We start from the raw sequence: 26,861 nt of genomic DNA on the forward strand, positions 1-26,861 counted from the left end.
AAGGACACACGAAGGAAGAACCTACCCAAACCATTTGTGAGACTGCAGACAGACTACACCCCTTCTGCCTGCTTTGACTGTACAAAAGTGGGAACTGATGAACCACCAGTTGTTGTAACTCCAAGTTCTCTCTGATCTCAGAACAGGGAGGAGGGGCTGGCAGAGTATTCAGTGGACTTCAGTGCAACAACAGCTGGTGTTTGCCAGACAGTCAGCTCCTCAGAGATGAGGTGACATCACCAGGTGTATAATGTGGAAAGAAGAACTGCCTCCCTGCCCAGATAAGCCTGCAGGCTGATATTCCCCAGAAAAAAGGGGAGTGGACATCCCTAAAGGAGGAGTGAGCGAACAGCATGAGCAGATACTTCTGTCCCCTGAGCAGAGGGTCTGTCCGCCCAAAGAGGCTCAAGAGAGAGTGATTGGCTTTGTTCCCTGGATCAGAGTGGAGACTCTCCTGCTCATGTGGTCTACACCATGGCACTGCCTGAAGTATCCCTGAGCATATGGATCAGCTGTAACCTGGCAGCTGTGCTTAAGCATTGCACCGAAGTGTGCCCAAGTGATCTGCACCACTGTGGCCCTTAAGCGTCTTGCAGTCTTGCATTGCCTTCTTGCCTTGAAGAGTGCTTGAGTGGACCACGCTGCTGCAAGTCTGGAAAATGTGGCTGAAGCAGACTACAACAGGGTTAAGAGTGCCTGGACCTGTGAGGACTGTGCCGCTGACCCATCACTGTGGGGTGAGCCGGAGGTGGGCTGCTCCAAAGATATGCCTCCAGTGACCCCATAAATGACCACCTGATGCCCAGAAGTGGGTGTGCAACCAGCTAGGTGCCCTTAAAGATGCTGGAGCCTGGCCACCAGAACAGATTCCAGGTGGCAGCCTCCTTTGCTGCTTCTGAGCACTGGGCCAGAGTGTGAACCACTTTTAGCTGGTGCATTTCCAACCAGAGGAGAGAGGGAGACGCGGACACTCTGTGGGTCCTAGCCATGACCATCGCCTCCTAAGAACTTGCATGGATGAGAGAGGAAGATTGGGATCGAGACTTAACCTAGCAGACAAACTCTTAAAGTGAGGGAAGCACTGCACCTGTGAATTAAACCTGCTGCACTAGATCCAACCCACAGGTTAGAAGAGAGGGGGGAGAGGGAAGGAAGGAACTCCGAGTCTAGTGTACAGTGGTCCCATGCCAGAAGGGTACATACCGTCACATTATAGTGTCTAGTATTTACATTTTTAGTTTATTAAAGTACAATTACTTTTTTATATAAAAGTTAAGCACTGGGCTAGGCAGTTTTTGCACTGTTGGGTCACTGTGAGCTTGAAGCATCCCCGCGCTACTCTCGAGAAGCCTGCGACTGCTCACCACCGCTACCACTGATGGTTGAGTGATGAAGGAATTGCACTTGGACTAGTTTGCAGAGCCATAGTAGGACGGACCCCTAGACATAAGAGGCAAACAAGCCTAGACCCCATGCTGAAGCATTGTTGCCCCTGCTTGCTCTGTCGAACCTCCCCCTCCCCCCCCAAGAGAAGGGTTAGAAAGCTGACACTGTGATGACCCCGGCACACTGGGCAAATGAATGATGGAATAGGACGCAGTTATGAGAAAATGTCAGTGGCTGAGATTAATTTAAGCATTCCATCCATCACCTTTTTTTCCTAATCTGTGTCAGCGTGCCCACGTGTTAGTCTATGACTGTGTTAGCATGTTGTTACTGAAGTATGTCACAATGTGTCAGAATGTCATTATATCACTTTGCCCATATGTGTCTATCACTCTGTATTATCATGTTGTTACTGTATTCTAGTGTCACAATGTGTCAGAATCTCATTGTGTCACTGTGCCCGTGTGTTAGTCCATCACTGTGTGTTAGCATGTAGTTATTGTACACTAGTGTGTCACAACGTGTCAGAACGTCATTTTGTTACAGTGCACCGGAAGGTGACTGTTTTAGTGGCACAGTGATAACCGTGTTAGCTTATCACTGGAATTTATTTCATAGTGTACCACAATGTCTCAATGTAAATATGTTGGTGCTCTTTGTTATTTCATGTGATAGTATGTAAGCCCATATATAACTGTTGCCATGTCACTGCATGACATTCCAATGTACCACTGTGTGACAGTACATGTATCGCAAATACAAATATGTCACTGCATATTATTATGTTGCAGTAACATCAGGTCCATGTATCATGTCACTGTGCCTTGTTTCATATGTCATTACGTCACGGCATAGGTATAATTTAATTGCGTCTCCTTTTGTCACTGTTAGTAAGGCACTGTATACAGTGGCACAACAAAGACCCCCGCAGCTCTCGCAGAATGGTGGGGGGGCAAGCTCCAGGGATCCCCTCAGCACAGTACACTGTGCACAGGTGGCAGGCACCTTACTGGGTCCAGGGGGGCGGTGGTCCTGTCAAGGTACTTTTCAGGGGGGTCCCTTCAAGTTTTGTCACAGCACTGACTGTATGTCACTGTGTCCCAGTATGAGGCTGTATGTCACTATACTAGCAAGTCACTGCTATGTCACACTCGCTGCATTCCATTACGTCACAGCGTTAGTACTCAGCTGAGTCATTGTTGGCACTTTAATAAGTCACTATATACAATTACATTACCGTTAAAGTTACTGATTGTTAAGTCATTGGGTTAATACCTGTGTCTCAGCTCAATGTCAGGGCCGGATTTAGGGCAGTGCGACCGGTGCGGCCGCACTGAGCGTGGACCTGAAAGGGGGGGTGGAGGGGTACTGGCCTGAGAGGGGCACTGAGTTCAGCAGTATCTTATGTTTTCAAAATAGGGGCTGCTGAGTTCCCTGTGTGTCCAGCTTTCAGGCAGCAATAAAAGTGTCAAGATAACGCTTGTGAATAATGTTTCTGCTAGAGACAGATATCAGCATTCTGTCTAGTGGCAGTTGTAAGTAGCTTAGAGGGTTAATGTGCCTGCTGCAAGGAACAGATATGTGGATAGCTGACCGGATTAATAATGCAAAACTTTATCAGCGCTTTGAAACAAATGAAATGTATGTGATAGAGGGGCTATGGAGACTGGCGTAATTAAACTTGATGTGGCTCCTTTGCAAAATCCATGTAGTGGGCTCCCAGGCTAAGGACCCACTTAGGAGAACTCAGCCATGGGCCTGCCGCCGCTGCTAAGGAAGCTCTCTGGAGCTCGACCCATCCCCTAAGCCGACCCCCACCACCACCATCGTGGTGGCTTCGAGGACCTTTGTTACAACACTGTATGGCTAGACAATGGGCAATTTTGGATGATACCACTTTGTTACAGTCACCGGATGTTATGTGGGAAACGGCCTGAGCTGCCTTCGGTGCTGAGGGATCCAGGTTCGAGTGTCTGCATCTGCGGCATCCTGTGACTCTGGGCAAATCACTAAATCTCCCCGTGCACACAATTCGGCGCCTTGAAACCCCCACGGTTGCCGCTCTTTACAAATGCTGGATGTATTTATTTCACGTGCCAGTATGTCGCCCTGTGTTGGTGCAGATCCAGAGCCTGCGCAGTCAGAGTGTCTGGACAATGAGTGAGCCCTAGTGCACAAGGTGCTTCGGCCCCTCCGCGTGGGCCTCCCTCGCCCACGCGCCATCAGCAGGAAGCTCGGCCAACCACGTGTTTGCAAACACAGAGCGGGCCCGTTAAATGACTAATTGGCAGAGCGCGGATGGAGTCGCAGTGCGCACGAGCCTCCGAGCCCGGCGCGCGGCGCCTCCCTGCCCCGCGCGTGCCAGGCGCGGCGCGAGGCTAATGAGCCCGGCCACGGGGCCTGCGCCTCTCTGCTGGAGACTGCAGCTAATATGGGGGGCAGAGAGGGGCTAGGAGAAAGGTAAAGGAGGGTGGGAGAAAGGAAAGTGAGAGAGAAAGAAAGGAGGAGCGAAGGGGAAGGAAAGCGGGAGGAGAGGCAGACGAGGGAGGGAGAGAAACTTTGGAACATTTGTGGCAGGGTCAAAAGAAATGAGCGAGGAGTGATAAAGAATGAGAGGTAAAAGGAACAAGAGAAAGGGAAAAAGGAGGAAAAATAAGCTGAGAAGGAGAATTATGAATGGTAGAAAGACGGCTGAGAGAATGAAACAGGAAAGGGAGAACAAGAGCTAAGAGAAAGAAGGGAAACAGGGAATGAAATAGAAAAAAAATGAGCGAGAAAGAATTGGTCAAGAAAGCAGGAAGAACGGGGAAACTAAAAGTGAGGGAGACTGAAAGCAGAAAAATGGATCATTGGTAGAAAAACGGGGAGAAAGTAAAAACGACTGGAACGTGGGAAGCAAAAGAAAGGTGAAATTGTGTTCTGCATATAATGTTTACTGAGTTAAAGATCAATAAGATACGTCATTGTATCATTTATCTGCACTCAGAAGCTGCAGAGGTGGGCAGACTAGTATCTCACACAGTGGCATTCCAGTGGCAGGCCAGATGTGCCCTACAGCAGCTCCGCCTGAAGTCTAGCCAGCACCGATGGGTGTTATTCCAGGTGTGCAACCATGATTTACAAAGGAGGCGTCTGCTCTCAGGGTACCTGTGCATCCAGGAAAGATGGTGCCACCCTAGGAGCACATCTTAGTGCGCTCTATGCAAGCAGGGGGCATGGGATCTCAAACTGGTATCCAGAATCCCCAAGAAGCCTCTGAACTCCAGCTGCATGTGGGCACTTTCTCAAAATGCTCCAGAATCTGGCCACTCAGCACTCCAAAGCTATCAGTCCAAAGGTGGAATCATGGAGCAGCACAGGGCCCCTGCTCTGCCGCCTGGCACTGCCTTATTGGACTGGGTAGAGAAAGACATGCCAATGTCACCTGAACCCACAAAGGTTGCATCCACCCGAGAACCACAGTGGAACTGCCATTCCTGGAGCAAAGCCCACGCATTAGTGAATCAAGCCCCACTGAGATCACTTATTTCAAACCTGGCACTTTCATGTTGGACCACTGAAGCGCCAACAAGAAAGTGCTTCGAACAGATAGGTGGGGGGCATTGGTGGGGGTGAGTCCTCTCTCAACCTGACGAGGTAGTGTAGAACTGATGATGTGGAAGAAGGGAAGGTGCCACACTATTTAGAAATGTCCCATCTCATAGTCCAAGTATGCTTACGTTCAGGACTATACTTATTTGGATGCAACTGAACTGGGGACGTGTGCCATTCTTTGAGGGCAAACATTTAGCCCGAGAGAGGAGGGTCTAAAGGATGACCCATATGAGAATTCTGAAAAGGTCCATGTCCAGTTGCTACCTCATATTTGCTGACCATTCCCTTCACGGCCTCTCCCTGATCTGGTGGGTGGTGCCCTGGGAGACATCAGTTCTAATGTGCCCTCTGAAGTGCGTATCCACCCATCTCTTCATGCCAGGGAAGCCCATGGTTGCGAGAGTGTCTACCACCTGCCAGGGTCGCATTCCATCAAGTTAGGGCATCAAGTGTATAGAATCACTACACACGTGTTTCTGGAGGCATCTGCCAGGTGTCACCGCGACTTTGGCATTCTTTCACAAGTGCCAGAAGTTGTGGTGGGCCTATAGAACTCTCTAGGCTGGAAAAGTGGCCCTCATGGCAGATACTGTGGTAACATTACAGGCTCTTGACATACACATATACTTTGTATAATAAAAATGAAAAAAACATAAGTGCCTGGGCCCAAATCTTTCCAAAGTGGGTGGTCGCTGCAGCCACAGCTGATCCTTCCCACTGCAGGAGCCCCTTTTCCTCAGTCCTTTTCTCTGACATAAGCTTGCTCTATTACAATGTACAACACTCCACTGATCTTCAGCTAGATTGGCAAAGCCCTACAGAAATATCAATATATAACACTCCATATCTGCCACTTGTTTCAGATAAACATTGGTACATGTGTATGGAGAGCTGGACTGATGCTGAGCCTGGTGTCTATATATTGTCTACTGCTGTTTCTGCTCGGAATTCTTGTATTTGTAGTTTAACATTCATAATATAAAGAACCCTGCAAGTACCAGAATTCCATCAGAAAAAAAAAACACTTGCCTATCGTGACTCAACTTGGGAACCTACGTTTGTTTGTTTTTAATCTGGGTACACCCATGGCAGAGGTGCCACCTGGAAGAATCTTGTTGCCCTGGAGGTGTGCGGTATGTACAGCACTGGCCTGGACCAGCCTGGCCCAAAGTACTCCCGGTGTAGGCCGCACCTAGGAGAGGGCTTGCATGATGCCGCTTCTCTGCGGTGGAAGCAATGCCACTGTTCAAACAACAAGCATTGGCAAATCCAATTGGTGTCACCATTTGCCAATGTCGTTTTAGCTATTGTTGTACACCAGCGTGGCTGCAGTTCAGCATGGCAAAAAGTTGTGGTGTGGAGTAGAGGGGCACAGAGTGGAGTGGCATAGAGTTGGGTGGAGTGGTGCAGAGATGTAGAGCAGCTTAGAGTGGCGGGAATGGCGTAGATTAGAATAGAGTGGGATAGAGTAGAGATGAGTGGCTCAGTGTCATGGAGGGAGTAAAGTGTCATAGAAAGGAGTAGAGTGGAAGGGCATAGAGTGGAAGTGCGTAGAATGGAATGGAGGGGCACAGAGGGGTGTGGAAGGGAGTGGAGTGCTGGAGAGTGGAGTAGTGTATCGTAGAGTGGAAAAGAGTATTATAGAGTGGCATTGAGTGGAGCGGAGTGGCGTAGAGTGAGTTGCGTACTGTCAAGTAAAGTAGCATGGTGTAGAGTGGAGAGGATTGTCGCAGAGTGGAGTGCCGTAGAGCAGAGTTGTAGTGAGGAGAGGCATATAGTTGACTAGAATGTCACAGAGGGGCTAGAGTGTCAGAGTGAAGTGGCTTAGAGTAGAGTACTATATGGTAGAGTGGAGTACAGTGTTGTAGAGTGGGGTGGAGTGGCGCAGAGTGGAGTAAAGTGGTGTGGAGTGGCATAGAAAGAGTTGCACAGAGTGAATCAGATTGCTATAGGGTGGGGTGGAGTAAATTGTCTTAGGGTGGAGTAGCATAGAGTACGTAGAGTGGAGTGGCGTAAAGTGAAATGGCATAGAGTGGAGTGTGGTAGAGTGGAGTGTCGTAGGGCTGAGTGTCATGAAAAATCAAGTGTCGTAGAGTGGAGTGTTGTACAGTAGAGTGTCAGAGTGGCATAGAGTAGAGTGGAGTGTCATAGACTGGAGTAGAGTGGAGTGGAGTAAAGTAGCATGAAATGTCGCAGTGGGAATTATGTACAATAGATAGAAGTGTCGTAGAGTAGCATAGAGTGGAGTTGATTGTCATAGTGTGGAGTGGCATAGACTGGAGTACAGTGCCTTAGTGTAGAGTGACAGAGTTGACTAGACTGTCATGGAGGGATTAGAGTGTCGTAGAGTGAAGTGGCGTGGAGTTTCTTAGAGTGTAGAACAGTGTCCGAGTGGAATATTGTGTCATAAAGTAGAGTGTCACAGACTAAAGTGGTGTAGAGTGGAGTAGCATAGACTGTCGAAGAGTGAAGTGGTATAGGGTGGAGTTGAGTGTTGTAGAGTAGAGTGTCATAGAATGGAGTGTCAGTGTAGTGTTATAGATGAAATGTTATGAAATGCAGTAGTGTTGTAGAGTGGAGTAGTGTGTCGTAGAGTGGGGTAAAGTGGTGTGGAGTGGCCTAGAGGGGGTTGCGTAGAGAGTCTTAGAGGGGAGTAGAGTGGGAGAAAGTTGAATACAGTGTAGTGGCATGGAGGAGCATAGAGTGGAAGGGCGTAGGTTGGAGGGGGTAAAGTGGAGGGGCGTAGCTTGGATTAAAGATTCGTAGGGTGGACTAGAGTTGAGTGTAGTGGAGTAGAGTGGCCTGACCGAGTAGAGTGGTGTGTCGTAGAGTGGAGGCGAGTGCCGTAGAGTGGATTTATGTGGCACAGAGTGGAGTAGAGTGGGAGAGAGTTGAATACAGTGTAGTGGCATGGAGTAGCATAGAGTAGTAGGGTGTAGGTTGGAGGGGTGTAAGTGGAGGGGCGTAGCTTGGATTAAAGATTCGTAGGGTGGACTAGAGTTGAGTGTAGTGGAGTAGAGTGGCCTGACAGAGTAGAGTGGTGTGTCGTAGAGTGGAGGCGAGTGCCGCAGAGTGGATTTATGTGGCATAGAGTGGAGTAGGGGGCTTAGAGCGCAGCTGTGTAGAGTGGAGTGGCGTAAAGTGGAATGGCATAGTGTGAAGTATGCATGGTGTGGTAGCGTACGGCCATTACAGACAAAACATTCTTGATTGAAATGACCATCACATTTGCACACAGATACAGTTGTATTGGTAAAACTATACAGCACACAAATGTTAATGTGTGTAATTGGTATCACCTAGTGTATTGATTTGCTTTGATGAATAATAAAATATTTGTTTCCACTACACTTAGAATCACAAAAAAATCTGCTTCATTTGTGCTTCCTTAATTTTAATGTATTCTGAAATATAAGCATTGTTTACTTATAGACCCTTAAATTGTCTTGTGGGCTAGAACAAAAGCCTTCTTTTTCACACACCCAGGTTGTTAGATAAACCCTCTCACTTTGATGCCAGAGAAGGAAAAGTAAACACCTAGCTCCCTTGGGAGACAGAGACTGACATTTGACATCTGTCTTTGAATGCCCAGCAAATGTGACAAGATTAGAACATATTCTGAAGGCCTGTTTACAGAAAGCAAGAAGTTGTGGAATACGCATTAAACAGGCTATGCTCCATGGGAGGGACAAAGGTAAGCTGAGCAACCGCAAACAAAGGCATCAAATTGAAAGCAAGCAACTGAGCTACAAAACACAAAGCCAATGGCCAACAATGGGTGGACCACAGTCCCAAAGAAGATTTCAGAATGTCCCCCGGAAGTCTTTAGCAAACCAGACAGGGTTAGGGTTACTAAGGCTGTCACACTTCTGAGGCACCTTCCTGAAATGTACTGCTATCTAGCTTCTGCACACTCAGTGCAATCATGGGTGCACACACCTCAATAGGTCCTGGAGCTCTAAATGAGTTCTGGCACTGAGTCCTGGTAAACACCTGCTCAAAATACACACTGCCCACAGCAAGATACACTAAACGTCAATAGCCCTGTCTCGAGGTCTCCTAATGAGAGGGGTCAGAGGAACTGACCCTTAGCCACATGACAAATGAGGAATGATTTGAGGGAGTCACCCAATGATATATTTTTAACAGTCGAAGTTCTGTGAAACGTTGTTTTCTAATTTGTTTTACTTGCTCTAACAGTGAAATTGTTTAGTAAGCAGTCACAGAAACAGTCAGTAATGGAACAAATTGGTTTCAAAACGAAAACAGCCTTGGGTTAGTGAGTAATGTTGGATCAATAATACAGTGGTGTGTGTGTGTGATCAGCAGTGGTCGAGCCTCTGGCTAAAGCAGGGCTCTGGCTGCTTGGTGTAGCACTGCACTAAGGAATGCGGGGGTGTAAAGAAATGGCTCCCTGTTGCAGTTACCCCCCACTTTTTGCCTGATACTGATGCTGACTTGACTGAGAAGTGTGCTGGGACCCTGCTAACCAGGCCCCAGCACCAGTGTTCCTTCACCTAAAATGTACCATTGTATCCACAATTGGCACACCCTGGCATTCAGATAAGTCCCTTGTAACTGGTACTTCTAGTACCAAGGGCCCTGATGCCAAGGAAGGTCTCTAAGGGCTGCAGCATGTCTTATGCCACCCTGGAGACCTCTCACTCAGCACAGACACACTGCTTGCCAGCTTGTGTGTGCTAGTGAGGACAAAACGAGTAAGTCGACATGGCACTCCCCTCAGGGTGCCATGCCAGCCTCTCACTGCCTATGCAGTATAGGTAAGACACCCCTCTAGCAGGCCTTACAGCCCTAAGGCAGGGTGCACTATACCATAGGTGAGGGTACCAGTGCATGAGCATGGTACCCCTACAGTGTCTAAACAAAACCTTAGACATTGTAAGTGCAGGGTAGCCATAAGAGTATATGGTCTGGGAGTCTGTCAAACACGAACTCCACAGCACCATAATGGCTACACTGAAAACTGGGAAGTTTGGTATCAAACTTCTCAGCACAATAAATGCACACTGATGCCAGTGTACATTTTATTGCAAAATACACCCCAGAGGGCACCTTAGAGGTGCCCCCTGAAACTTAACCAACTAGCTGTGTAGGCTGACTGGTTCCAGCAGCCTGCCACACTAGAGACATGTTGCTGGCCCCATGGGGAGAGTGCCTTTGTCACTCTGAGGCCAGTAACAAAGCCTGCACTGGGTGGAGATGCTAACACCTCCCCCAGGCAGGAGCTGTGACACCTGGCGGTGAGCCTCAAAGGCTCACCCCTTTGTCACAGCCCAGCAGGGCACTCCAGCTTAGTGGAGTTGCCCGCCCCCTCCGGCCACGGCCCCCACTTTTGGCGGCAAGGCTGGAGGGAACAAAGAAAGCACAAGGAGGAGTCACTGGCCAGTCAGGACAGCCCCTAAGGTGTCCTGAGCTGAGGTGACTCTGACTTTTAGAAATCCTCCATCTTGCAGATGGAGGATTCCCCCAATAGGGTTAGGATTGTGACCCCCTCCCCTTGGGAGGAGGCACAAAGAGGGTGTACCCACCCTCAGGGCTAGTAGCCATTGGCTACTAACCCCCCAGACCTAAACACGCCCTTAAATTTAGTATTTAAGGGCTACCCTGAACCCTAGAAAATGAGATTCCTGCAACAAGAAGAAGGACTGCCCAGCTGAAAACCCTTGCAGCGGAAGACCAGAAGACGACAACTGCCTTGGCTCCAGAAACTCACCGGCCTGTCTCCTGCCTTCCAAAGATCCTGCTCCAGCGACGCCTTCCGAAGGGACCAGCGACCTCGACATCCTCTGAGGACTGCCCCTGCTTCGAAAAGACAAGAAACTCCTGAGGACAGCGGACCTGCTCCAAGAAAAGCTGCAACTTTGTTTCCAGCAACTTTAAAGATCCCTGCAAGCTCCCCGCAAGAAGCGTGAGACTTGCAACACTGCACCCGGCGACCCCGACTCGACTGGTGGCGATCCGACACCTCAGGAGGGACCCTAGGACTACTCTGATACTGTGAGTACCAAAACCTGTCCCCCCTGAGCCCCCACAGCGCCGCCTGCAGAGGGAATCCCGAGGCTTCCCCTGACCGCGACTCTTTTGAACCTAAAGTCCCGACACCTGGGAGAGACCCTGCACCCGCAGCCCCCAGGACCTGAAGGACCGGACTTTCACTGGAGAAGTGACCCCCAGGAGTCCCTCTCCCTTGCCCAAGAGGAGGTTTCCCCGAGGAATCCCCCCCTTGCCTGCCTGCAGCGCTGAAGAGATCCCGAGATCTCTCATAGACTAACATTGCGAACCCGACGCCTGTTCTTACACTGCACCCGGCCGCCCCCGCGCTGCTGAGGGTGAAATTTCTGTGTGGACTTGTGTCCCCCCCGGTGCCCTACAAAACCCCCCTGGTCTGCCCTCCGAAGACGCGGGTACTTACCTGCAAGCAGACCGGAACCGGGGCACCCCCTTCTCTCCATTCTAGCCTATGTGTTTTGGGCACCACTTTGGACTCTGCACCTGACCGGCCCTGAGCTGCTGGTGTGGTGACCTTGGGGTTGCTCTGAACCCCCAACGGTGGGCTACCTTGGACCAAGAACTGAACCCTGTAAGTGTCGTACTTACCTGGTAAAACTAACAAAAACTTACCTCCCCCAGGAACTGTGAAAATTGCACTAAGTGTCCACTTTTAAAACAGCTATTTGTCAATAACTTGAAAAGTATACATGCAATTTTGATGATTTGAAGTTCCTAAAGTACTTACCTGCAATACCTTTCGAATGAGATATTACATGTAGAATTTGAACCTGTGGTTCTTAAAATAAACTAAGAAAAGATATTTTTCTATATAAAAACCTATTGGCTGGATTTGTCTCTGAGTGTGTGTACCTCATTTATTGTCTATGTGTATGTACAACAAATGCTTAACACTACTCCTTGGATAAGCCTACTGCTCGACCACACTACCACAAAATAGAGCATTAGTATTATCTATTTTTACCACTATTTTACCTCTAAGGGGAACCCTTGGACTCTGTGCATGCTATTCCTTACTTTGAAATAGCACATACAGAGCCAACTTCCTACAGGGGGTGATTGTGAGGAGGAGAGAGCAGAGGGGGGTACAAGGCTAGGGAAAGAGGGAGGGCAATGACATGAGTAAAGGTGGGAGGAATAAGAGGGCCACAGCAAGTTTTACAGGGGTAATGAGACAATCAAGGAACTGCTCCCCCACCCAGCGGGCGGGATTCACTCCTCACCTTCTATCAAGCTGGATGCTAAGTGCAAAGTGCACATAATTGTGAAACAAGCTGCATCCTTCTTGTGCCCTGCACATTCTGTACGAGTGAAAAGAGCGGCCTCCTTCTTGTGATCTGCACATTATGTAGGCGAGAAAAGAGCCACATCCTTCTTGTGTCCTGCACATTCTGTAGATGTGAAAAAAGCTGCTTCCTTCTTGTATACTGCACATTCAGTCGATGTGAAAAGAGCTGCCTCCTTCTTGTGTCCTGCACATTCTGTAGAGGTTAAAAGAGCTGCATCCTTTTTGTGACCTGCACATACTATACATGTGAAAAGAGCTGCCTCCTTCTTGTGTCCTGCACATTGTGTACGTCTGAAAAGAGCTGCATTCTTCTCGTGTCCTGCACATTCTGTACGGGTGAAAAGAGCTGCCTCCTTCTTGCGACCTGCACATTCTGTACATGTGAAAAGAGCTGCCTCCTTCTTGTGACCTTCACATTCTGTACGTGTGAAAAGAGCTGCATTCTTCTTGTGTCCTGCACATTGTGTACGTGTGAAAAGAGCTGCATCCTCTTGTGTCCTGCACATTCTATACGTGTGAAAAGAGCTGCCTCCCTCTTGTGACCTGCACAGTCTGTACATGTGAAAAGAGCTGCATTCTTCTTGTGTCCTGCACATTCTGTACGGGTGAAAAGAGCTGCCTCCTTCTTGTGATCTGCACATTCTGTACATGTGAAAAGAGCTGTATTCTTCTTTTGTCCTGCACATTCTGTACGGATGAAAAGAGCTGCATCCTTCTTGTGACCTGCACATTCTGTACGGGTGAAAAGAGATGCCTCCTTCTTGTGACCTGCACATTCTGTATGTGTGAAAAGAGCTGCCTACTTCTTGTGAACTGCACTTTGTGTACGTCAAAGAGAGCTGGATCCTTCTTGTGACCTGCACATTCTGTAGGTGTGAAAAGAGCTGCTTCCTTCTTGTGTCCTGCACATTGTGTACATGTGAAAAGAGCTGCCTCCTTCTTGTGACCTTCACATTCTGTACGTGTGAAAAGAGCTGCCTCCTTCATGTGTCCTGCACATTGTGTACGTGTGAAAAGAGCTGCTTCCTTCTTGTGTCTTGCACGTTGTGTACGTGTGAAAAGAGCGGCCTCCTTCTTGTGACCTGCACATTCTGTAGGTGTGGAAAGAGTTGCATCCTTCATGTGTCCTGCACATAGTATAAGTGTGAAAAGAGCTGCCTCCTTCTTTTGACCTGCACATTCTGTAGGTGTGAAAAGAGCTGCCTCCTTCTTGTGTCCTGCACATTCTTTAGGTGTGAAAAGAGCTGCATCCTTCGTGTGTCCTGCACATTCTTTAGGTGTGAAAAGAGCTGCATCCTTCGTGTGTCCTGCACATTCTGTACATGTGAAAAGAGCTGCTCCTTCCTGTGTCCTGCATATTCTGTACGTGTGAAAAGAGCTGCATCCTTCTTGTGTCCTGCACATTCTGCGGGTGTGAAAAGAGCTGCCTCCTTCCTGTGACCTGCACATTGTGTACGTGTGAAAAGAGCTGGATCCTTCTTGTGACCTACACATTGTGTACGTCAAAGAGAGATGCATCCTTCTTGTGAACGGCTCATTCTGTAGGTGTGAAAAGAGCTGCCTCCTTCTTGTGATCTGCACATTCTGTAGGTGTGAAAAGAGCTGCCTCCTCCTTGTGACCTGCGCATTGTGTACGTCGAAGAGAGCTGCCTCCTTCTTGTGACCTGCCCATTCGGTAGGTGTGAAAAGAGCTGCCTCCTTCTTGTGACCTGCACATTCTGTACATGTGAAAAGAGCTGCATCCTTCTTGTGACCCGCACATTCTGTACGTGTGAAAAGAGCTGCCTCCTTCTTGTGACCTGCACATTCTGTACGTGTGAAAAGAGCTGCCTCCTTCTTGTGACCTGCACATTCTGTAGGTCTGAAAAGAGCTGCCTCCTTCTTGTGACCCGCACATTCTGTACGTGTGAAAAGAGCTGCCTCCTTCTTGTGACCTGCACATTCTGTAGGTGTGAAAACAGCTGCCTCCTTCTTGTGACCCGCACATTCTGTACGTGTGAAAAGAGCTGCCTCCTTCTTGTGTCCTGCACAGTGTGTACGTGTGAAAAGAGCTGCTTCCTTCTTGTGTCCTGCACATTGTGTACGTGTGAAAAGAGCTGCCTCCTTCTTGTGACCTGCACATTCTGTACGTGTGAAAAGAGCTGCCTCCTTCTTGTGTCCTGCACATTGTGTACGTGTGAAAAGAGCTGCTTCCTTCTTGTGTCCTGCACATTCTGTAGGTGTGAAAAGAGCTGCATCCTTCTTGTGTCCTGCACATTGTGTACGTGTGAAAAGAGCTGCCTCCTTCTTGTGACCTGCACATTCTGTAGGTGTGGAAAGAGTTGCATCCTTCATGTGTCCTGCACATTCTGTAGGTGTGAAAAGAGCTGCATCCTTCTTGTGTCCTGCACATTCTGTACATATGAAAAGAGCTGCCTCCTTCCTGTGTCCTGCATATTCTGTACGTGTGAAAAGAGCTGCATCTTTCTTGTGTCCTGCATATTCTGCAGGTGTGAAAAGAGCTGTCTCCTTCTTGTGACCTGCACATTGTGTACGTCGAAGAGAGCTGCATCCTTTTTGTGACCTGCACATTCTGTACGTGTGAAAAGAGCTGGATCCTTCTTGTGACCTGCACATTGTGTACATCAAAGAGAGCGGCATCCTTCTTGTGAACTGCTCATTCTGTAGGTGTGAAAAGAGCTGCCTCCTTCTTGTGACCTGCACATTCTGTACATGTGAAAAGAGCTGCATCCTTCTTGTGACCCGCACATTCTGTACGTGTGAAAAGAGCTGCCTCCTTCTTGTGACCTGCACATTCTGTACGTGTGAAAAGAGCTGCCTCCATCTTGTGAACTGCACATTCTGTAGGTGTGAAAAGAGTGGCCTCCTTCTTGTGACCCGCACATTCTGTACGTGTGAAAAGAGCTGCCTCCTTGTTGTGACCTGCACAGTGTGTACGTGTAAAAAGAGCTGCTTCCTTCTTGTGTCTTGCACATTGTGTACGTGTGAAAAGAGCTGCTTCTTTCTTGTGTCCTGCACATTGTGTACGTGTGAAAAGAGCTGCCTCCTTCTTGTGACCTGCACATTGTGTACGTGTGAAGAGCTGCCTCCTTCTTGTGACCTGCACATTGTGTACGTGTGAAAAGAACTGCTTCCTTCTTGTGTCCTGCACATTGTGTACATCAGCAGGTGTGGAAAGAGCGTCATGCTTCTTGTGAACTCTACTTAGGTATGAACACAGCTGTGTGTATAACAGTGCATTCTTAGTGTGATCTGCACATTCTGTAGTTGTGAAAACAGCTGGATTCCTATTGTGACCTGCACTTCCAGTTGCTGTGAAAAGAGCTTCATCCTTCTTGTGAACGGCAGGTCGGTATGAAAACAGGTGACTTGCGCATATGTACGAAAAGCGCTGTATTCCTACTGGGACCCACACGTCTGTTGAAAAAAGGTGCAGATTGTGACTTGATCCTTGGTGTGAAAGCGCTTTGTTCTGTGTGTCACCAGGTGCCAAAAGCGCATTATGCTTTTTGTGACGTGTACAGGTGTGAAAGGAGCTTTGTGCTTAGTGTAACTTGCACAGATGAACGAAAAGTGCTGAATGGTTGTAGCGACCTGCAAATAGTTGTGAAACGAGCGGCGCTCCTATTGTGACGTGCTGATACGTGTGGAAAGGTGTGTTCTAGTTGTGACCTCCACATAGGTGTGATGGCTCAGAATGGTGGAAGTGGTCTCTCACGCAGGGACCTGTGAGCTGGACAAAGTTGAGAGACTCACCTCTTCTGCCATGAGCTAGTTGGACAGTACATCTTTGGCTCCTATCCTGTGAAGGCTGAGCTATCTTTCCACAGCACAACTCACCCTGGATTGTGTGGTAATACCGCACTGTTTACCGGGTGTGGTATTACCTTACCATTCCGATTTCCGCACCTCATAATAGGGGATAACGCTTAACTACACTGTGTGCTCCCTATTTTGAGGAGCACAAACTCAGAATGCTGCTGTTTTAGCCACACAATTTCCATATTATACCTACTGAAAAATGTGCAATGATAAGTGCCCAAATGGCATTACCGCTTGGTTGTAACGATGCAGAAGTTGTCCTTAAATGATGGAACAAGGTTAAAGTAATCATGACCGAACCGTTTAGCCGGGGTTGGAGGGAAACTGTGTTTTTTGAAGGGTTTATCTGCGAAGGCACTGGTAAAACACACTGGTGTCACGACAACGGACGAAGCATCCCATTCGCTGTGCATTTTAAAGGTGAGGAGCAGGGCATTGCCTGGCAATGTCCAGATGTGAATGTGATTACAGTGTTGGGGAAGATGAACCAAAGCCGAGTATAAAATTGGCACTTTTGAGCATAAGTTTACATCCCTTCTGTCTTGGAGGATGCCTGGGAATGGAGTAATTTATGGTACGAGTCTATTCTGCCATTTGTTTATGTCCCTCAAAGTTTTCTTTCTTTTGCTCACCTGAAGCACGTGGGTCCCCTCCATTTTAGAATTAGGACTTCATGACTTGGTAGTCACAAGATGGATGCTGGTGGGCAAGTGCAATGACCATAATGAGCATGCTTCTTGATAGGAGACAATCTACCTTTAAAGTTGCAACTCTATGACCAGGGAATGGGGAACAGAAGATTATGGGAGAAGGCAAGGGGGTCAAAAGGTTTCATTATAGAACAATATTGCCAACCAACTCCAAACGTAACCCACAAACACCCCGTTACTCAATTTCCAACAATGACTACTGGGCAGGGACTACTTTGGGAGTGCTCTCAAGATATTGAACCAATGGTGAGGGGGCTTCAGCTGGGACTCCTCAGACGGCTGGCCCATTTTGGTTGTTTGCGCACCATGCATGGGTCAGCAGACCAACACTGGTAGAGATATTTAGTTAATGACCTGAGATATTTCCATGTACTCCATTGTGCTCAAAGGCAAATTTAAAAGATTATTTTGCAAACCTAGGTTTGTGTTACACCTAAACTACATTTTGGTGTTTGTATTGCTTATTTATTTTTTTAATAAGTAATCAAATATTTTGATTAATTTCTGGCTGAAAAAAAAGGAAGGAGCTTTACCTTCCTGTTTAGTGGGTCTCTAGAACAGAAGGTAAATAGCTGCCCGGAATACACCAGGCCAAGGTTGTAGGAACCAGTCTCTCAGTCAACCATGGAGAAGTCTGCTTGGTTAGCACAGATTTGTTTGTCTTTCAAAGAAAGGACGAGGCGGTATGTTAGCCAGGACAGGGTGACCGTTGTCGCATAAAATAGGAAGCTAGGTTGTCATTGATTATTGCATCCAGCAGGACTGCGGCAGAGAGAAGTGGTTGGTCAGCATCCTCGTCAGGCACATCACTGGAACCAAGGCTGATTAAAGCTGACTGATGACGTCGCGGGTTCCGCGGCCGCAGGGGACAGGCCCGTGGAGCTCCTTCAAACAACATAATAACAAGCTTCATTCTCCTTGACTGCAGACTTTCAGCCTCATGCCTGGGGTAAACTAAAAGTGTAATGAACCACAGTCTGTTCTTTGGTGAGACCAAGGGCTGTATTGATGCCGGCAAGGTGGGGTCCGGGGCAGGAGCGTAAGCTGAGCGTAGGGGAAGAATGTACATGGTGTGGATAGTGAACTGTGAAGTTATGATGAGGGTTTCAGTTCCCTTTAAGTTAAGCCACCTAGGGCCAGATGTAGCAAAGGTTTTTACCCATTCTGTGTCTATGGGAAAAAGTGTTCGTACATATGGCCCCTAGTTTCTAGAAGAGCCATAGATTAGACAATACTGTGTTAAACTGTACCTGAATCACCATCCCTCTACGGTACCCAGAGGTGAGCCTTATCGGCTTGCTTTCGCAGGTCGAATGTACAAAGGAAGTAACCATTACAGAATTGGAATGAAATATAATCTTAGGCCTAACATTCTCCTTATACTTTCTCTCTGATCTATAACCACTAGGATTGCTAAGAAACAGGCTCATTTAAGGTAGCAGGCACTATAATAAATCATTGACAAAGACACCTCAACAAGGTGTGTAATTCACAGAGCTAGGCAGACACAAACACCCAACCCCTATCACTAGACTTGGGGCAGTGGGAACGTTTTAGCCGTGGCACCGGGTGACTTGACATTTAATCCTGGTTTTACCACTTTGTCAAACTATACTGATTGTGAACTCTGGACCTAAAGTCTAGACAGACAGGGACGAAGCTTCAGGGGGGTTTCTGGGGTGTAACATCCCCTAATTTCCAATAAATAGCTGGGTACAGGTGCTTTCAGTCCGGTATGGTGAGGTGTCAGATTTCACCTGTTTTTTTTACATACACACAGACAAAAACGCTCCCTCTCAGTTTGGAAAATCCTTGAAAATATTTTTTTTATTTTCCAAAATATTGTGGTTTCGCTTTCTTAGTACTCCTACCAATCCGCATTCCTCTCCCTTTCCACTGCCCCTTAGACCCTCCTCATGCACGCTGCTTGTTGTATAATGTATTTTAACATTATATGCCAGCTTGAGTGTTGGAACATTTTAAGTTCACGCCCCTCCACCCCCCATCTTACTGACCAAGCTGTGCCCCTGTGGGCAGATTCCACGGAACACCAGCATTTCTTTGGTAAGAGTAGACCCTCAGTGTCACTATCGGAATATCCAAATCACTCCCAACCCAGTTGTCCAATGAGCAAAATGGAAGCTGCGGAACCCGATGGCATGTTTTTTTATTAATCTGATCCTCCTATTGTGATAAATTGTGTGCCGTTGAGACATACATTTCTGAATATATTTATCTGTTCCTTTTTTCAATACTTATAGGAAAAACTTAATTAAAACTAAAAACTGGTAGTAAGTCTGAACTAAGAAAACAGGACGGTAACCCAACAATCATTTGATTTTTTCCATATGAGAGAGAATACCCAGTCATATAGTTCTCTCACCACAAACATATGTGGTAGCGAGGAAGGTGTGATTCTTGAAACAAGGAATCCTGCACTGTGGTGTTGGTGCTCATGCTTCACCAAATTGTTTGATAATAGTCAAATCAGATCCTTCCTATGCCTTGCCCCCACAAATTACCGTTATGTGATACCGATGGACAAGCAACTGAAGGCTCGAGCCAAGCTTCATACGACTGTTTCTAGCGCAGGTCGAAGCTCTCTTTGATCCTTGAGCCCAATCAAATCAAGCCTTCATGTGGCTCCCGTCTGCCACCCAAAGTGTAAACTGAGAATTACAGACAAAGCACCAACTTTTAATGTAAAAGAGGGAAAGACATATCCATCTAGTGGCTGAATTGCACAATGTGAAAACTGAAAACCTGTGATCAATCCTAACTTGCCAGTGTGAACAAATTGTGTGATCTTAGTCAACTGTTTTATTTCATTTTGTCTCCTTTATTCTTCAAGATCACATATGAGAGGCTCTTGAAATGCATGAGCTCAGGATGCATGTTATACAAAACATTCTCTTGTGTTTGAGTTAATAAACTATAATGTTGTTTCATTGATAATAACAACCTAGACCACCCAAAGAGTGCACATAACAACTGATTTTCCTTTTGGTTCACTAATGGCATTATTGTCGGGGCAGGGAAAGGCATGAACATTTATAAATGCATGTTTGAAAACTATCACGTTTAATAAATTACTCTCAATGCAGTGATATAATCTGTTGTTCGAAGCTGAAAGCGTTCTGCATGTTAACGAAATACACGTTATTGAACTTTGAAGAGACTTTATCCTATCTTTGCAGGTTTGATACATTATGTCTTTACTAAGGAAGGTGTATCTAAAGAGGGGTAGGAAGGGACACCTGTGCTTCTTTTCCTTAACTAGAGTCAGCAAGTAATAAATGCACGCCTGGTCAACAGCTTTTTGGATGTTCTCGCTCAGTCAAGCTCATTGTCACTGTTCACCAGGGCGCCTCATGCAAAGGGCTGGAGGGCCTCAAGTGGCCTCTTTCCATACTTTCAGTACCCCTGGTCTAGCCCTCAAAAGCAAAGAGGAGACTGGTCATGGGATAAGAATGGGACACGTGATCAACTCAGTTATGTCACTATGAACACTATGTCCAGTCAGGAGCTTTTCAAATACAAATAATTGTTTCAGTTGTGGTAATCTACTTAGTACAATGGAATTAGAAGACAACTACAAAACCCAGAATGCATTAAGCTATCACACAAAAGTCCAAGAGTGAAAACAATGTCCATAATGACCTTGAAGGAGATGTCACCCTTCATTAGTTATCAAAGTGTGTGTGGGTTACTTAATTTGGTGAATCAATGTATTGATAAATTGCTGTTCACTGAAAACACATGCCCTTCAAGGGTAGGAGCATTCTCCTAAGGCCAGCATGACTTGGCTCTGGACTAAGAAAACTAATTCCACTTAGGTGTAGGCTTGACAACACAACCCAATAGAGGACACTGTTCCCCACGTTCACATTGCACACCAATCTCAGCTCGCTTCTATCGAGATGATAAGGAAAAGGCTTCTTCCACTTCCCCAAACACTTGTCATTTACTATAGAGAGACCCAAGGCCTTGAACATCAGCCCTCAAACTCAGTGGTCACTGAAAAGGTCAAGCTACCAGTTGAGCCATCAGTTCTTGATCTTGTGGAACCATATACCAAAAACCTCAACAAGAACAGGCTGGATTTGCCATTTCACACTTCTTAATAAGTCAACATAAGGGTCCAACTTCTTAATCAAGAAATATGTCTGTAAATCACTTTGGGACCAGTACATTATTGGCAACATCATTAGAGAAATGCTCACATTCATAGCCCTCTGATCCCCACACGGAAGCTATGACAAAGACCACTGTCAAACACTACATCAGAGGGATCGGTCCCAGTGGCTCAATCTTCTTCATCGTAACTGGAGCAGGCAAAGTAGATTAAATACATTATTTACACCATCCTACTAAAATGCTTTGATTGTTGGTCCCATCTGTCTGCAGATCTCCGGTAACGTTTGCTTCACTGGGTCACTTCAAAACCTAATAAGGTTAATAAGCTGCAAAAGATGGATCTACTGCAACTTCCGAAAACATTCTTTGGCCTCAGTCTACTGAAGTATGTGCCCCAGTTATCAAACCAAGAAATCTTGGTTTGGCATGACAAGGCAGAACATCTAAAACAATCCATCAACCAACCAATCAATCAATCAGAGAATTTAAATAGTGCTAAATTACCCGCAGGTATCGAGCCACATTTCGGCAGTCCACATATGCCAATGAGGATAGAGGGGTTCTTTAATGACTTCAAAAATCAAAGCTGTTTTTGGACAGGTCTCGGATATTCAAGAGGAGAATTTCACCTTGATTAGAGAAGGTCTTTCTATCCTGCTTTTGCCTTTTGTATTTTCATATGCATTTTGCCACTTCATCTTAAAGTCCTTTTTAGATTAATTACCCTGCACAACATCAGAATTCAATGATGCTCAGTGATTGATGGAGAGAACAGGTACAATACAGATCTCTTGAACATCCTCATCCTCTACTTTCTCACCTCCGGTGCAGGTAAGGGACTCACCTTCATAAGGATGAACACTACAAGGGTCACAAAGACATTGGAATGAGGGTGCCTCCAGGCTTCGTAAATTCCTGCATAGTCTGGCTCCACCGCTGCACCTTGCTTTGCCCAGGTTCGGTTGTCGAAAAGGGTGACAAGCGTTTCCTTCTGCGTCAACTGTAACAGAAGATTTAGATAATATTAACTTTGTCACTTGTCTGCAAATATGTTGACTCCTCAAACCCACCTGCTCTTTTGAAAATAACACACACTCCGAATAAGTGCCATTCTGTTTGGTATATATTGATTCACAAATGTTTATAAAGGGCAAAAGCCAACTTAGCAATTATCAAAGGCTTCACTATTCTTCAAAAATGTGTGAAACAGAGAATGCACAATGTTCTCTGGAACAATTGTCTACAATCGATAGCGAGAGATAGACAGGCACAATTTAAAAGGGCCAGCTGGACCCAGAACATAGAACTGTTCTGCAGTCAAGAAAGCGGTGCAGTACGGAAGGTGAGCAGTCCTGATACAGGATGGACAGAGAGATGTATCACCTGCAGAAATACAGTAACTGGTGACAAGGAAACAGGGTAACATTTGAATAAATGAGAGATGATCTGGAGACTAAAGAGATGTCAATTTCCAAAGTCAGGTAATTCGCCTCTTCATCAATAGCAGAGGAAAACTGAGGCAGGTCACTGGGGTGAAACAAGCGCTACATTAGAAATTGATCATGATTCAAAAAGGTCACCCGCCGCATATGAAGAAGCTCTTGTCAGGGCACAAAACCTTTGGAAACTTGTGGATTTGAACTCTAAAAGAGAGATCCACAAGGAGAAGGGGTTCCAACTCCAAGATCAAAGATATGTCGCAAACACTAAGGTTAGTGTTGAGAAAGCCTGGGTCAGATTTCTGGAAAGGACATCATGGAAGATCTTATTCCCCTACAGATTAATTTTCACAGTCGACAATTTCCAGGAGCTCCTTACTAAGAAACAACATAGTTACACTTATTAGAAAACTATGTTCCTTTGGCTTGGTTTTGGTCAACATGGCCTAGATCTGGAACCAACTTAAGGTCATTGGTGCTTCTTTTACTGCTATCATGTGTGTTTCTTGGAATACTAGGCAAAGAAAACATTTTAATGGATTTTACTGCACGGAAAGTGGAATAGTGTTAAGAGGCCTTGAACTTTGCCTGAACAGCCTTGGGAATGAGCTGGAGTGGAACAATACTAGAGCACTGGATGGTGGACCTAAATGAGGGCAAGTCATTCCCTTGGTCTATCAGTGCTGAACAATGCAGAATCTAAGAGCAGACTTGGTGAAAGCTGCGTGGATACATTGTGGTAGGAAATTCCTGACAAATAAATGGAGACTGGGTAATATCACAATGCCTACCATATTTTGGATAGTATAACATCAGTCCCAGTTTCGGGGCCTTGTCGTAGATGAATACGCCAATGAATACGTGTGACTGTGTGTTAGCTAGAGAGCTATTTTTTAAAATATATTTTGGAAAACAGTGCAATAGAAGACATTACGGGAACGATACCATAGTCCTGAAGGAAAGCCTTCAAGTGTTATTTTGTTGTCAAAACCTATAAACCCCCTCTCCTACCCCCCCCTAGCCACGACACCAAGCAGATAGCACTCCTAGCACAACAGTACTCACCATCACGGTTTGGGCCTCAATAGAGTGTTCAACTGCAGTGTCTTTCATCATCGAGGAGTGTCTTGTCTTTCTCGCCCACTCCTGTCCTCTAACTCTAGCGAATAATATTGGAAGCATTTACCCCACACCTTGCAAAACTTTCTGGGGCACCCTCTACTAGCATATGTCGTTTTTCAGCCATCATCTATATGTCCATACCCCGCTTCCATTCCTCTCTGGTAGGGCAGTCTTGGGATTCCCCATGTCAGGCTATATCCCTTTTAGCTACAAGAAGGCTGAGGCCTCAGAGTAGTAAACGGGCTCGTGGAATGTCAATGTCATTGGGAATCCCCCGGATAAAGAATTTGGGATTAGTGTCAGCTGAGTCGAGGCCACCTTGCCAAGTTCCCGGTGATATCCTCCCAATTTTTCTGGATCAAAGGGCAGTCCAAAATTGTGTGGAAAAAGGAACCTTCCTCTCCTTGGCATCTCAAACAATGTGTGGTCTGCACCCTCCCCATTGCGTGCTGACAGTGTCTGTCACGGTATACTCTGTAGTATTTTTAATTGGAGTAAGCACAGCCCAGCTCTAATCACCACTTCTTTAGGGTGCATCAGGGAGGCCTCCCAGTCATTTTCTCCCACCTCTTCTACCCAGAGAACCCTGTAGCTTGCAAAAGGTACCTGGCCCATTCTTGATGAGAGTCTTATAGATCAGGGAAATTGCTCCCTTTCCCAGCTCTTCGGTCAGTAGCCGCCCTCAGGTGGGCCATTTTCCAGAATGCCCTCCCAGGAAGTCCCTCGGCACACCACGCGTGTCATGCGTCTGCATCTCATAGTTTCATAGGAGAGAGGCGAACAGCATGTTGTCCTCCTCTTTGAGTAAGTCACCCACCTTGGATTTGCCTAGCAAATCTAACATCTCGAATCCCCACAGTTGCAACATTTCAGGGAGCCATTTCCCCTACCAGAAAGGTGCTTCTGTAGTGCAGTGGTCTCCAAACCTTTTAATGCCGTGCCCCACCAGTTGAAAAATAAAAATCATGGTGCTCCCCCCCTCAGAATTTTTCACAAATATTTTATAAAGATGGCAATGTTTAAATATGTCTAGGCGTATTTAAACATTACAGTTAAGTACTGTTACCTTTAAAAAAATGCAATAACATGTTTCTGTTTAAAACAAAACACAGTTATCTGTGTAATACTTCTTTTGGCAAGAGCCTGCCCCCCCCTACAATCACTTGAGACCCCCCAGTTTGAAGACCCCTGCTCTAGTGGGCTTTCCGTACCACCCTATAGGTTTCATTGCCTTCTCCCATGCCAGAAACGCGAGCTGCACACCAGGGAGGAGATGCCTCCTCCCCCTGCCACACGCAAAAAGTGAAGACAGGACAAATTTCCCTGGAGAGCCATTGTTGACCCTCGTATCACAGCCGCTGCTACTGTGCCTACAATGGCAGACATTGGTATGTCAAGATGGAGTAAAACATTCCCATGGACACTTTTTCATTAGAAGTGATTCCTGGATGAGAAGCTCTGGTAAGAATGTGTGACCAGCGATGGAACTGACCTTAAGACAACATCACAGGGAGCAGATGCAGGTCACGTGGCAGTCAGCCTCAGAGAGTTGACAGTGACATCAAATTTTCTCAGTGTCATAGAAGGTGGGCTGGTCTTAGCACAGACCATCTCTAAAAACTGCAAATGTACAAACATGCTCTATAACCTTCCCAGAATACTTTAAAAAAAAAAAAAAAACATCAGTACCAAAGTAGAGGTCAAAAAGCATCCACAGGGTCTGGTTTGAGTCATTGGCTGTGGTAAGAAAACCTAGAGTTTGAGGCACACATGAACTGGGAGTTATGATCTAGACAAATCATTGCCATACTCATGTGTTACCTGCTAAGGCACAGGTTCTGGTTCTGCTATACGGATGCCCCCAGTTTAACTTCAGGAACACAGAAGACCTAGACATGAACGTTTAACAGCACTAAGCCCATTCACTTCTCCAAAGGTCAAGACTTGGCCTACTAGGACCACCCGCTTAGAAGCAGCTCGGAGACTCCCCTTGACCTGCACACAAAACAAACCCACTTATCTTAAGATCCATTGGGGAAAAAGGCATCTACTCAACACCTAGCCATTTAAGACTGTACCTGCAAAATATACATAGAAAATCATAAAATATCTTGAAGCTAATTCTAGACTGTGTCCCATGATGGTCTTTTCCTGGAGGGGGTCAGGACCACTATGTCCAGAACACTGGGCTACAGTAGAGGCATTTAGGAATTCGACTGCGTAGCACAATATTTTGGAACCAGTACGATGATGTAACCAACCCAAGAAAATGACTACCCCCAAATCTAACCAAAGGTGGGTCAGTAAGCATAACATATCTTCCAGAATGGCTACAGCACAAGTGAATAACAACATTGTTTCAGTATCGAAGACGGTATCCAGGATAATGAAGGTACCTGTCCAGCCATGAACTGTCCAAAGCCGGGAGGGAAGGTGAAGGTTGCAATGAGAAGAGTCACCAGTGCAGGAAACAGTAAACGCCTGTGTAACAAAAGTTACAAAATGCATCAATAAAGGATTAAGCAACAATAATAAGCATAAATCAAGGAAGAGACAACACCAAACACACTGCAAAAGCAAAGCACTTCAGACAAACTAAGCACCTACACACCCACAACTACAAAAAACTTTAATCAGGTCATACAAAAGTAAAAAAAGAAATCTACAGATGCTGACATTTTCACAACAGTAACACAGTGCACCAATTGTGGTGGACAAAACAAACAACCACATGAAGTAAAGCAGGCAGCAAAAGCTAAACACATCCACCACGAGCAATACCTGCGGAAAAAGAACACATGAATCCAAGCCGATATCTGTGAAACAACAACAAAATACATTCATGGTGGCATCAACTGCAGAAAGTGGCTCTACTCAAGAAACAGAGGAGTAGTCTGACACGAAAACACAGACATGGTTTTGGTGAAGTCGAATAAGCTAATTTAGGGTATATAACCAGTTAACACAACTAGCTAGCCCGGTTTGTAATAATTTATAAGATCTGGGTGAAGTGCCAGAATATGTTGTTGCCTATGATACAAGTATACACCTCAGAAACCTCTGTTATATGTTTATGTATGTTTTTGTTCCAGAATTCAACTCTGAACACTACCTGAGCAGACCTTTCACAAAAAAAAAAAAAATAAAAAAAAAAAAAAAAAATCACAAATAGTTCAGAAGTGGCCATCAATGAAAACTCTGTGATGGACGTCCGCTGTGCAGAGCCTCTAACCAATAGATGCAAACCAACTTTATGGAGGGTTTTCCAACTTACCTTGTACACACTGTGTGACATCTGCTTTTCACTGGGAGACCATGTGAAGGGAGCGGATA

At 46.3% G+C, this 26,861-nt stretch overlaps 1 protein-coding gene across 2 annotated transcripts in view; it reads right to left on the bottom strand.

The window, feature by feature from the left end:
• CLCN2 (chloride voltage-gated channel 2) overlaps positions 1–26,861 on the bottom strand; it is a 436,625-nt gene that overhangs the window by 128,625 nt on the left and 281,139 nt on the right. For both annotated transcript variants that reach the window (XM_069212988.1, XM_069212987.1), the window contains exons 11-12: positions 25,925–26,009; positions 21,812–21,967 (exon numbers count right to left, since the gene is read on the bottom strand). In XM_069212988.1, coding sequence (XP_069069089.1) covers positions 21,812–21,967; positions 25,925–26,009 — 241 coding nt within the window. The remainder of the gene's footprint in view (positions 1–21,811; positions 21,968–25,924; positions 26,010–26,861) is intronic.

Source organism: Pleurodeles waltl, chromosome 11, assembly GCF_031143425.1.
Source record: "Pleurodeles waltl isolate 20211129_DDA chromosome 11, aPleWal1.hap1.20221129, whole genome shotgun sequence".
In the NCBI taxonomy this organism is placed as follows: Eukaryota; Metazoa; Chordata; class Amphibia; order Caudata; family Salamandridae; genus Pleurodeles; species Pleurodeles waltl.